The sequence below is a fragment of the Cariama cristata genome, unplaced genomic scaffold, assembly GCF_000690535.1.
Source record: "Cariama cristata isolate BGI_N322 unplaced genomic scaffold, ASM69053v1 scaffold10837, whole genome shotgun sequence".
NCBI classification, from domain to species: Eukaryota; Metazoa; Chordata; class Aves; order Cariamiformes; family Cariamidae; genus Cariama; species Cariama cristata.
Window position 1 is genome coordinate 43,548 of NW_009627091.1, and position 12,522 is coordinate 56,069.

The 12,522-nt window shown below is 42.0% G+C and overlaps 1 protein-coding gene across 1 annotated transcript; it reads right to left on the reverse strand.

Moving 5' to 3' along the window:
• Positions 1-4,272: 4,272 nt before the first annotated feature.
• On the reverse strand, positions 4,273-10,608 carry ZNF622 (zinc finger protein 622). The gene is made up of 6 exons (XM_009704312.1): positions 9,998-10,608; positions 7,902-8,156; positions 7,041-7,203; positions 6,122-6,234; positions 5,092-5,235; positions 4,273-4,488 (listed from the first exon to the last, which is right to left on the reverse strand). Exons 1-6 carry the CDS (start codon positions 10,602-10,604, stop codon positions 4,361-4,363), a joined length of 1,410 nt encoding a protein of 469 aa, XP_009702614.1. The 5' UTR covers positions 10,605-10,608; the 3' UTR covers positions 4,273-4,360.
• Between the last annotated feature and the right edge of the window lie 1,914 nt (positions 10,609-12,522).

Below are 12,522 nucleotides of genomic sequence, written 5' to 3' on the forward strand. Positions count from 1 at the left end.
CATGAATGGCCATCCGTTGGTCATCTTAACTGTTCAGGCTCTGCTGACTGCTGAGGGTTCAGGATTTGATGACAGTGTCTGGTGACTGCTGTTCTCCAGCTGCAGTATGGTAGTCAGTTGGGCTAAAGCAATTAGCCACTAAGATTCAAAGCATTTAAGATATAAATTTTTAATTTTCAGTCAAATGTGCCCTAAAGCTTATCTCTAACCTCTCATCTATTACAGGTTATAATAGCATAAACCTGCTTGGGTCTCTGAAGTACAGTTTTCCACCAGCTGCTTTATGCAGATAGGGGTTTAGTCGTCTTCCTCCACACTGAGCAGATCATGCCCATTAGCACAGGATGCCTCAGTTTTAATAGATGAAAAATAACTCTTAGAAGTTGTAGCAAAGAATCTCAACTCAATGCCCCTCAAGCATCAGATGTTAGCTGGGTAATGGTCCAACTCCTTTACATTTCAGGCCCTCTACCTCGTGGAAACCAATTAGGGATCAATAATGCACTCTTAAAGGGAGTGCTCACTTTAAATAGATCTTTACTTGTTGACTTGCAGCTTCAGCGTAATAAGCTGTTAGGATGTTTTACAGATCTGGTCTCCTGTGTCTCTGCTGCTCTACATCCCATATGCTTCTCTGTTTCTTAGCCACTCCCTTCCCAATAACAGGTAGATGCTTTTCCCTCTAGTACCACTTGGGTTACTTTTAGACAACTTAAGTGTATAAAACAGAAGAACTACTTCCAAAAGGAGATAGCAGATGTACCCTATCAGCTTTGCCAATTCTTTCATTCTTCTGATTCATTCTGCAATACCTGATTCAGCATCGGGACCACTTTAACAATCAGCTGTTACTGGATGGACAGGCAAGCAGAACCCCAACTGTGTCCAAACCAGGATGTCTTTTCTATGCTTCTTCCCAGCCTTTCCTACTTTGGATGCACCAGGTCAAGAAGGGATCATCTCCTCCTCTGGGAACGGCACACCCACTGAATTAAGGTCATACCAGGAAATTCTTGCCCCGGAGTACCCACTATATCCAGAGACTGTCTCAGATCTATTTGGTTGCCTCAAGACTTTATTTTTCACTCATTCTGATCATAAGAGCCAGGAAACGCAAGGTCAGAGCAGGGGAGCACAAGTGCAAGGCTAGGTCACAGCTGGAAACGTAGCACCTTGATGGGAATCATCATTATTTGGAATTCCTTTAGGAAACAAAAAACTGCCCTTAGCTATCCTTCGTACAATCTTTAGGATTTAAGCTAGGGAGGTAAAAGACTAAACTGTAACACTGTGAAGTGTGTTTAATAAAAACCCTCTCAGATGCTTTGACATAGCTGGAGCTACCTACAAGCTGTGCAGACCGTAGCACTGTTGCTGAATACTGTAGACAATCTGCATACTTGTTCTAGCTACCCTTTGCTAGCAATGCTCTCCCTGGACCTACATAAAGATATTAATAGCAATTAATCTCATGAAGTCTAGTGCTAATCTTAACTCATGTTAGTGGTGAACTTTGCCTTCTCACCCTATCAGTATTCCACATGAATGTACGCTTACTAGACTTTATTGTCATAGTAAACACAATTCTGGGAAAAGCTTTCCTGTGCCCTCTGCCGGTTTTCCAAGGCACCCATCCTCAGCTTGGAGTGAAAATTCTTGCTACCAGTAGGTTTCCATACCCTCTCCTCCATTTTCTTCTAACTGCAGTAAGACATACAGGACAGAATCATAGGTGCATACTATACCAACTGCCTCCTTCAGCTTCCCTGTGACTTGCCAAATGACTACCAATTTCCATTTTTGCTTACTTGCATTTCTTTCTGAACCAGACCGTTGAGGAAATTGAGGCAATCCCCATCTTTTCATAAGCAGCAGGCTGCCCTTTCACGTTGAGGGGAGCAGCAAACTCCACCTTCGGCCTGAACCTTATGGACCCAAAGTAATTTGTCACTGAATGAATTATCTCCTTGTACTTCTGCTGTCACTGCCAAGACTCCTTTAACACCCACCTCTAAGACTTTAGCAACTGTACTAGGTTATGCCCAAGACTCTTCCAGGATAACTGTCCTGTCCTTAATGTAAGCATTGGATATTCCACGAGTGTTTCCCAAAAGCTCCAGACTGAATACCACTCTGATGCTCACTGCTCACTTACAATGGTATTCAAAGAAAAACAAGTTAAGATTCCAGTTAAGAAGTCTAACCCTTCTATTTCTACATTTTTGTGGCATTTCATTTTGCTTTTTGTGTAAAGAAAATCTAACTTGTACATAAGCATAAGACCCTTTGATAATAATCTCTCACTTCAAAGAAAAAGAGATGAGCAGTTCCCCAAGGGCCAGATGCTGAGGCTTGACATGTACAAGTAGGATATGCCCTCAGAGCTAGAAATCCACACCATAATTGCAAGCTTGGCCAGGTTATGAGTGTAATAAAGGATATGATATCTCAAGATTCACATCGCTTGAGTCACATAGCTGAGACTGGATCTCGTACTTCTAACTTTGAGAGTAAAGTCCAACAACCCAGAGCAAACCCTCAAGAATAAATTCAAATGTGAGCTAGATGCAGCTATGGATACACAATGGCAGGAACTCTGCCTTTGCCAGGAAAAAGGAGGTACTCATTTATCAACCCAACTTTAGTTTAAAACTTTGGATGTGAACACAGCCTTTCTTTAAAATTCTCTCTGCTTCAGTTTTCCCTTCACTCAAATCTGTACCTTTTTTAATGTATTAGTCACTTGACTTAGTAAATACTATGTCAAATCTATAGCCTGCATTACTTTATGTCTTCTCAATAAAAGCAGAAACAGCAAAAAATTTCCAAGGCAGCAGAACGTACTAAAAAAAGAAAAGAAACAAAAAGCAAAACACCGCAGACAAATCCACAAACCAAGAATACATTGCATGCACCTCCAATGATCACTTTCCTGAGTCCCATAAATATAGCACTCTTTCAGAAGTGCTGATACGCCAGCAACACTACTTTTTCTGAACTTACTTCTTAGGGAGACTTCAGTGGATTACTTTAAGAGATGAAAATACAGTGTTAACTGACAAAGTCTCCCCCTACCATTCCCAGTGATATTATGCACACACCACTCACAGGAGAGAAAGAAAACTTGTATTAAAATCATGCCAATGAAAGCCACTACTAGGGAATCCAGAGTAATCCTGAAACACAGAAGCACAGCTTGACTGTAACCAGCTGCAGCTGCCTTTACCATGAATGGACAGGCAAACAAATAGCAATTTTCCTGTGGCATACGCTCATGGTGTCCAGCACGCTACAGCTCGGGGCTTCATGAGCTACCTACACCTTTGCATCTAAGTGCCTACCTCCTTACATGAAGGACAGAAGAACTGGTAAGCTCACGGAAGCTTTTAACATCTACATCGCCAGGACCAACACCAGCGCTGCTGCCTCAACTCTTGCACAAGCAGGTTTTCTCTACCCCTGCCTGTAACAGTTCACCTGCTTAAGTGGGAGAGCGTGCCCTCAACTCTAACCAATGCCCGACTTAGGCCACTTTCCTTCAGCAAGATCACATGGAACACCAGCAGTCAATGGGAACAACAAAGCTGTCATCAATAGTAACTTCAGAGTTTTAATCAGCCAATCTTTATAACAGATCATCAGAAATTTTGATTGACATTCATCTAAATGTTACAGTAATTTTGAGCAGCTTTTAGGTAATGAAAATTCATTAAATTCAACATAAACCAACTGCACTGTAAATTATTAATCCAGCTCTGAACTGGAGCATTAAGCAAGTACAGTCAACTTTGATGACATTATTAATCCTGGAATTATGTTTTCCATCAGTGCATTTCTTCAAACAATTACGGCTTAACCTTCCCAGAACTTTTGCTCTCAAATTTTCACCTCCATAGTGGCAGCTAGAAGTCCAAAACATCCAGCTAACTTATGTCTGGCAACATAAGTGAAAACCTTCAATACGCTCCATCTTGGGCTCTTTGATTTAGGATCTTTTCTTGGCCTCAGCCATTTTGCAGAATTGGAAACTGAAGATATTCAGACAAATGACAAATGTCAACTGCCCCACAGAAATGGATTGCACAAAGATGGGCAGCAAGACTATGCATGCACCTTTATTCATAGCCGTGATTACTTTGCCACATATTCCTTTTAAGATATTTTATTTTTTAAGTTAGGCTAACCATCATTTTGCCAGAAGAGACAAGCTCCCTGCTCTTCTTCTCAAAGACAGGAATCCACAGCAGCACACACATCCTCATTTGATAGGTACCAAGTCCATTTTAATAACACAATCCTTGTCCCAGAAACCATTAAATCCCCTTTCCCAAAACCAGTTGCATGAAGCTCTCTTGGGAACTCAGAACCTGACTTGCACCCGGAAATGCATCTGCTTTGTAGCATTGTTACTCATTCCTGTCTTGAGCATCCACTTTGACTTCATCCTCTGCAGGTACTGCATATCACGCTGATGAGCAGAGACGGCCCCTTCAGGGAAAGAGAAGAGTAAGTGTCTGTAAGCTTATTTACTACTTCTAAGCAAACCAGCTAATCTGTCCATTTACATGAGCAGTTAGCTATGTCTTCTCCTTCCCATACTGGTATACTTCTTTTCACTTTTCTCTTGAGAAAAGCCAGTTCATTCTATGAATACCTATGACTGTGATGAAGGGAGAAGTTTGTTTTGCGTTCCAATGTGCGATTCTTTTATTTCAAAAGTGGATACAGATCACATCACTGCTCCCCAACTGGAAAAGTATTCTAACTGTCAAAGAATGATTTATGTTATGTTACTAAATAGCAAGAGTAGTGGTTTTGACAGGCAGAAACCAACAAATCTTAGGAAGTCACCAAATATCAAACATGTATGCTAATGACCTGAAGGGCTCGTACAGAAGCTGCAATGGATTTTAGACACAAACAACTTCCCATAACTTACTCTGCTTGGATGTCAGGAATGAAAGGGAATTGAGTGGAAGACAAACTACTACATAAAACCCCACAAATGTGAAAAAAAATTGACCTATTGAATTGTAGAGTGATGACATCCTAGAACCTCCTCCTCTGCAAAAACCTCACATTGTCACTTACCTGTCTGACCTGTCCAGCCCAAAGCTCTGTACTGCTGCAACACCCGACCCACTGCTTTCTTATTTCGTGCAACAGCCACCGTTCTTGACAGACCAAACCGCTGCTTGTAGTACCTCATTAAAGAACGATGACCCACTCTTGCACCTGTTCAGAGGAGGGGACATCTTATTATGCATAATGGAGCAGCTTCTGAAATGCAGTATTCTAGCAAATTGTGAAAACTATGGAAAATCCCTATGCTGAGAAATGCTTTTAAAAGGCCCAGAACCTTAAAAACTTCAGGACTATTAGGAACTCAATGTGATTACTGTAAGAGCTGCTGCACCGCACTCTACCTTGAAGAAAAAAAAACCCAAAGAGAGCTGCTGTTCAAGAGGTCCTTAGCTCAGATAACAAACAGGCAGTTAGCAGAAAAGAAAAATTTCATTAGGGGAATGAGCAAAGAGGCAATGCTGTTTCAAGTAACCAGGAAAGTAACTTGCTGACATTCAGGAAATCTTCTGTAACTGCATAGTTGGCAGCACTTTCCAGAATGAAAGGGCTGAGGTCCCCTCATACAAAAAAACACCAAAACAAAAGCATATGCAAGCAAGAATGCTGAATGCTACCCAACGCAAGAGTAAGGTTGTTTAGATTCATTTTACTGAACTAGTTTACTAAATTAGTTACCAGCTGCCTCTCTGCAAAAAAACTACACTAGATAACCTAAGTTATAGCGTCTCCAAGTGGTACTAAAACAAGATCTGGAAACTCCTGGAGTATACCACGAGAGTCACATGTTAATGAAGAGGTAAAGCAGGCAAAGGAACCCTCTGCCCGAGTCCACATGTACATTAATGCTGAAGAAGCTGAACTACTTGATAGTGAAAATAACAGAAGGTGAGGAGAAAACCCCAAAGACACTTAGATGCAAAATTACTTTCTTCCCTGCCAAAGGAAAACACTTACAACGATGACCTGTGCTACAGGCAATGGCTGCAGCTATGAGAAATGCAGAGAAAGTACGCTGTAACACAAATCCTATGCCTACCTGAAGGAAGGATCAGCTCCATGGTGTCATCATCATAATCCAACTCTCTCTCTGCTGGGCGCTCTCCAGGCACCTCCACATCTTCCCCATCCTTGTGATCTGGGTAACTGCTCCTGTGGAAGAGCAGCAGTACATGGTTTATACACAGTGAGCAGCCACAGCTATCCAGACCCATCACACATGAGAACTGCCATGCACAGCTACAGCAAGCCACACACACTGTCAGGGATCACCTACCTTGGTTTGAGAGTTCTTCCCAGTAGCACGCTGCCCTGAACAGCGGCTGAAGACAAGGACCACCCTTCCTCCACCCGGTTCTATAACTCAGCACAATTCTGCTGCAGCACACTTAACAGTGACTCATAGTGAAAAGTCACCACTGTGCAGCCCACCGGCTCTGCAGCACTACTGAAAGAGCACTCCAAGAAGCTCCACTAAATCCACCTGTCACCACAGCAGGAGGTACTTCTGACCAAAATGAACACGGCTTAGCATAAGTTACAGGAAGTTCAACAAGAGCGCCTCTAAATCACAGCAGTCCTACTTAACTCCAGCTACTTTAAAAGAAAAAATTCACAGTAGGTATTAACCCCCAATCTGCCTAAAAGGTAATGGAAGAGACAGTTATGCCCTTATATGGCCTTTGTTGGTGCACTGAAATCTAAACTCAGGAACAGCAAACATACAAACCAGAATTCAAAATATATTTTCATGTAGGAGTGGTATTAGTGGTCACAGGAGAGGAGAACCAATCATGTTGTTACACTTAACTAGAAAAGTTGTGAACCACCTATGCAAAATAAGCATCAGAACCAGAAAGAGTACTAAATTTTAAGAATGAATAATAGTTTCTGATGTAATAGTCCACTGTCCTTTTGTCTGTCCCCATCTGTGCTCAACTCAAAGAAAAGGTCCTCACCTAAAATCATAGAAGTCTGCAAATTCCAGGGCAGCATCTCCATCTGTGAAGAGTTTGCAGTGGCTTTTATCATTCATGTGAGCTTGTACTGCTTCTGTAGAGTAGAAGGATTTTCCTTTTTCATTGCACCAGATGCAGATTTTCCCAACGCCAACCTTCTCTCCTGCAGAAAACATTGACACTTCTATTGGTCTGAATAGAGCCTCCCTAGTCACTAGCTAACATTTCTATAGTGTAGCCTTCCCAGCTTGCAGGCAGAGAGACCAAGGAAGAGCCTTGAGCCCTTCCTCTCCAGAAAAGCCCTGCTGTTCCTATGCCTTGACCATATGGCTCCATCAGGGACAAGTCTGTGCATTTAAACATTTCTTATGCCAAGGTATGGATCATTATGTGTTCTCAGTAACAAATTTCATACTTCCAATACAGTTTTCTATCTGATACTCCAAAATTATTTTATTCTCGTAATTATTTGTAGACTTCAAGGAAGATACATTTTTCCTAGTTTTTCGCTCTCACAAGTAGTGTAAACCGATGAGGTGAATACTTGCGACTAATTAGTAGGGTAACACAGTTCATATGCACACTTTAGCAATAGAGTTTTGTCCCAAGTTTCACGTTAGCTGAAGAACTTTCTTAACATTGGAAAACTACATGAGACCTACAGGGCACATGACCACATGTTTGCTCTCACTCTCCCTGGAAAGCCTGTGGTCCTGTTCATGATCAAAATACTGAACTAGACAGCACTCAGATTTTACACAAAAAACCCCCCAAAACATTTAAAGTCATATCCACATGAAAATAAGCAATAACAGCATTTAATTATCCTGATCAAAAATCAGAGAACATTTACAGGCATACCCAGGTACTTGATTAGTCCTCTGAGATCCACAAGGTACTCTATGTCTGGAATAAAGAAACTGTGAGCTTTTGTCATATGGGCCACATTTTTCGTGAGAGATCTTGAATGGTGGGGACAGAACAAGCAGTCTGTGACCGGTATGGCCCCAATGGCAGGAGTGCTTTCAGCTTCCGCCTGCTCCTCCTCTTCTTCTCCCACACCTTCCATCTCTTCTTCAGAGCTGACGTCTTCATCAGAATCCATGTCTTCCCAGTCTTTTTAAAGGAAGTTTAAAAAAATATTTATGTTATTACTTCTCCTAAGTAAAACAAGTCCCAATTAAGTTAGAAAAAGTTATCATAGAAAACACTGCATTTCCTATTCTTACAGCTAAGTGCCACACAGTCACTGCCAGGTGCAAGAATATACCATTGCCAGTAAAACATATTTCTTTGTAAGATGCAGAACAAAGCTCAGGTCTGCTCATAAAAAAGTTGGCAGATCCAATATTTTTTCCTCTCTGTTTTTCTCAACTATTAACACTTCACTGCTGTTTTGAAGCCTTAAATTTAATTCACCACAGCACAAGGACACAAGCATGGCTTATTAAATACAATACAACTCTGCCAGAATCATGAAAACATTAATTTCCAGCAGTGACTCAACAGTGAGGGAAAACATACTCCTGTTCACACATGTCTTTAACAGAGAAGAACAAAGACAGCTGTCACAGATATACTAGTCACATTATATGTTAGTATATACCAAGATATACTAACAATTTTACACATTTGCAAGATTACTGCAGAGCTCATTAATGGATAGACGAACCAGCAATCTGATTATACTGCTAGAGGGGTCTAGAAATCTTTTTTAAGGAGTTCAGATCTGGGGCAGTGAGTATTTCCCAGTACTCCAGTCCTACTGGTCCCCTTCCAACTGCCATACGCACAGAGTGTTTGAGAACAGGGAACACACTACTCCCCAGAGTTGTAGGCTGCTGATTAGAAATCTTTGCTACAGAATACAGTTCAGTAATTTCAAAAGCCTGACCCTGAATTAACAGGACTTGTAGGAAACATTCCTGGACAAGCACTTCAAAGGAAAATTAACATTCAGAAACCTGAGACTTTAGCATTACAATTTATGACTAACACATTAATACAAAACAGGTGTAAGTTGTCTCCTTCTTTACACGTTAAGATGCATGTTCAAAGGTATACGTTTCTTGTCCTGTAGAACAGATTCCCTGAATTGTGACTGAAATTTCATCAGCATCAAACTGCTATAACAGATGTAATAACATGACACAATGGTTTCAGTAATGAAGCTGGCATAGTATAGTCCCACTTCGTTCACACCTGTCCCCTTGCTGCAGTTCAATCACCCCATGCAACTGCTCCAATAGATGCATTTGGAGCTGCACTGTAAACTACAGCACTGAAAGCGTCCAGGTCAAAAATAACCCTTTTCTGGGAATTCTGAAGCTCTGATCTTTTCAGCTGTCCACTTTCCAAGCCGACCTCCAACAAAGAGCTGTATCCACACAAGCAGTGAAGGTGAAGAAGCAGGACCAGCCAGTCGGGGTGGCAACTCTTAAACCAATTTTAATATAGATGCCAATATGCTGAGAAGCTATGCCACACAGTGTCAGGCTAAGGAGCAAATTTTCTCCTCTGGTCTTGATGGGCAGAGAAAAACAAAACCATCCCCACTCCCACCTCCCTTCAACAGATCAGTAAAGTGATTGATAGGACAATGATCATGATTGGACTTTTGTTTATCTGTTTTTCAGAAGTAGTTTTAGAGTAACCTTTTATGTTAGCCTTCCTTAAAGAAAACTTCCCCTAGAATTTTACGTGAGAAATAGCACTCATATTAATAACGGTTTATAGTCAACCTTCACACGCATTAGTATCTTGCACAGCTGGGAGCTGATACAAACACAGAGCCCCCTGACTGCAAGCATGGGCCAACCTTAACTCCTTTGTTAAGCAGGAAGACCTTTTGTGATGGAAAACGCCATACTAGTACAGAAATAGGAGGCTTTTACACAAAACCAACAACTACATAGCTTACCGCAAGCTATCTCTCCTCAGTATGTTTAGTGCCTTACCTTCCTCCGTATCCTCTTCTTCCTCTGCTTGCTGTTTGGCCAGTTTCTTTGCTTGCTGTTCAAACCACTGTAGCCGTGGAGGTTTGTCCGATCGTTCTCTACTCTGCGATAAGCTGGCGCTTCCTGTAGGAACTGGAGAGCTACTTGCATTGCTAGGAGGTAAAGGTATCTTCTTCGGAGACGAAGACGGCTGAGCTCTGATGGCTTGCTGAATAGCTGTGTTCATTTCATCTTTGTTTACACTCTCCGGGGCCAGACCCTTTTCCAGGTTCTTTTCATTTAATATTTTCACCTTCTTGCTAACAGCTTGAACAGCTTTCTTCTCCAACTCTAGGTGCTTCTTGGACTTCAAGTGATTCTCGTAGGCATTGAAGGTGGAGAACCTCTTGCTGCAAACTGTGCAGTAAGTGGCACTGATTTTGTTCTGCTCCTCTGCCACTGCTCTCTGCGCTAGGACTCTCTCTTGGAAATTCTCAGCAGTGACAGGAGGCATGTCAGCAACTTTACGCTTCAGGTTGTATCTATGCCAGTCAGTTTTGTAATGGGCACGCTGAATGTCAGCATCCTTAAAAGCCACACGGCAAGTGATACAGGTGTAGGTTGCCATTACTAGAAAGTGGGAAAAAACCGATAATCATGCTAAGAAAGATAAGTCACAAAAAACCCCAAACACAACATCCTGACAGCACCTATGTAAGGTAGCGTAAGACATAGAGTTCTTGTACAGAATTAAATTTATTAAACACTAGCATTAGCAAACAGCATGTCATGTACTAGAAGGAGCAAAAGAAGGAAAAATAAAAGACTCTGATCTAGTTATCAGAGATTACTTGTACCACAGCAGCATCTGAGCATCCCAGCTCTGGAGGCAGCACCCACTGTGCTTGTCACGGCTTGGATGCAGAACGAGAGGGTTCCCAGCCCCAGCAGCAGTGCTTTGAAAGCTCTGCACTTTTTACTGAAGATCAGAAACTAAAGGTTCTTATCAAGTTCATATTCTGCCAACTATAGCTTTTGAGGAGACTAGTGATCACTTGAAAATAAGGGTAAAAACTGAAAACCTGCTTTCACACCTATTTTCTATTTTCTACAGCCTTATTAAATGGAAAAAAAGTTACTGCATTTAAAAATAAAACCCTCTCAGCTGTTTTGGAGCCGTGCATCTACTGTCAACAACACTTTACCCGGCAGAACTGTTAATCTGGAGATGCAGTCAGTCATGCCGAGATCTAGCGCTTGAAGCTGCTGATACCCCTGGTCTTCCTCTACTTCCCACCATCCAGCTGAGCTGCATTACTGGGGTTGTCACAGGACAACTGGTGGGCAGTGACCTGTAAGCGATACTGTCCCTTCCAAAGCCAGGCATTTCCTTCCTTTTCAGTGCTTAATGAAACTTAACTTTTTAAAAACAAAGGTGATGGAATCTCTTGAACACTCCAAAAGCAAAGAGCAAAAAAGCATGTTCTAACTGGACATCACTAAAGCCACCCTCATCTTTTAACCAATTTAGAAAAACTATGGTTTAATCTGGGAAAAAAAGAAATAATACATCAGGAGAAGGGGGGTCTGCAAGCAGGCAGAGGAACAGCAGCCCGCCCAGAAGCTACCAACAGGGAGAAGCAGTGGTGAAAGACACAAATATGCAGAGAATTGAAAGGTATTTTACAAAATGCTCGTTCCCTGGAAGAACTGGACTCCTGATTTACTGCTAGCACTATCTGTAATCCTACAGTGACATAACACACATTAACAGAAAATAAAGGCCATACTGTTTTAATTGAAATACTGTAAGCATCCATTCAGCGTAACAGATGCTTTCTGTTTCAGAGGAAACCGTATTCTTTGCCTATCAAGGAATCCTGATTGCTCTCTGAAGCATTTCCCTCCCACCTGCAGAGCTCCCTATCCCTTTCCTAGCCCAAGCAGGTATTTTACTGCCATAAACCAACTGGCAGAGCATCACATTTGCTGTTCATCACAAACTCCTTGCAGAAAACCCAGGGACAGAACAGTTTGATCCCGTCTATTACAGCAGACACTAGCTATATACTAGATTACCCTGGGGGTGATTAAAAGGACCCCCAAAACCAGATCAAAAGAGGTATGTAACTGAGAGGCTCTAAAACCATAAACCTTCGTATCTGACTACTAAGTGGACAAATAACGTTTACAACCCAAGCTGCATAAAGCAGAAAAACCACCTGCAGAATCCCGTGTGCTCACACCAGCACTTCCCACTACCCACGAGCGTTCTCACCTACCATTTTAACCTACAAAACCAAAGTCCAGAATCTTCCCCCGTGTGGGGCTCAGGAAAACAAAACTGAGGCACTCGCAGGCCTTCATCCCAAGGCACTGCCAAATCCTTCGAAATAGATCTGGTTCTCTCCACGAGGTCTTTATTACGGCTGATTTTAGCTACTTTTATTTTAATCTAAATTGAGCCGGTCTGCATAAGACTGACACAAGACAGAAAGGCCCGGCTGGCAGGCAGGTATTTATTACACGGACAGCAGAACTGACAG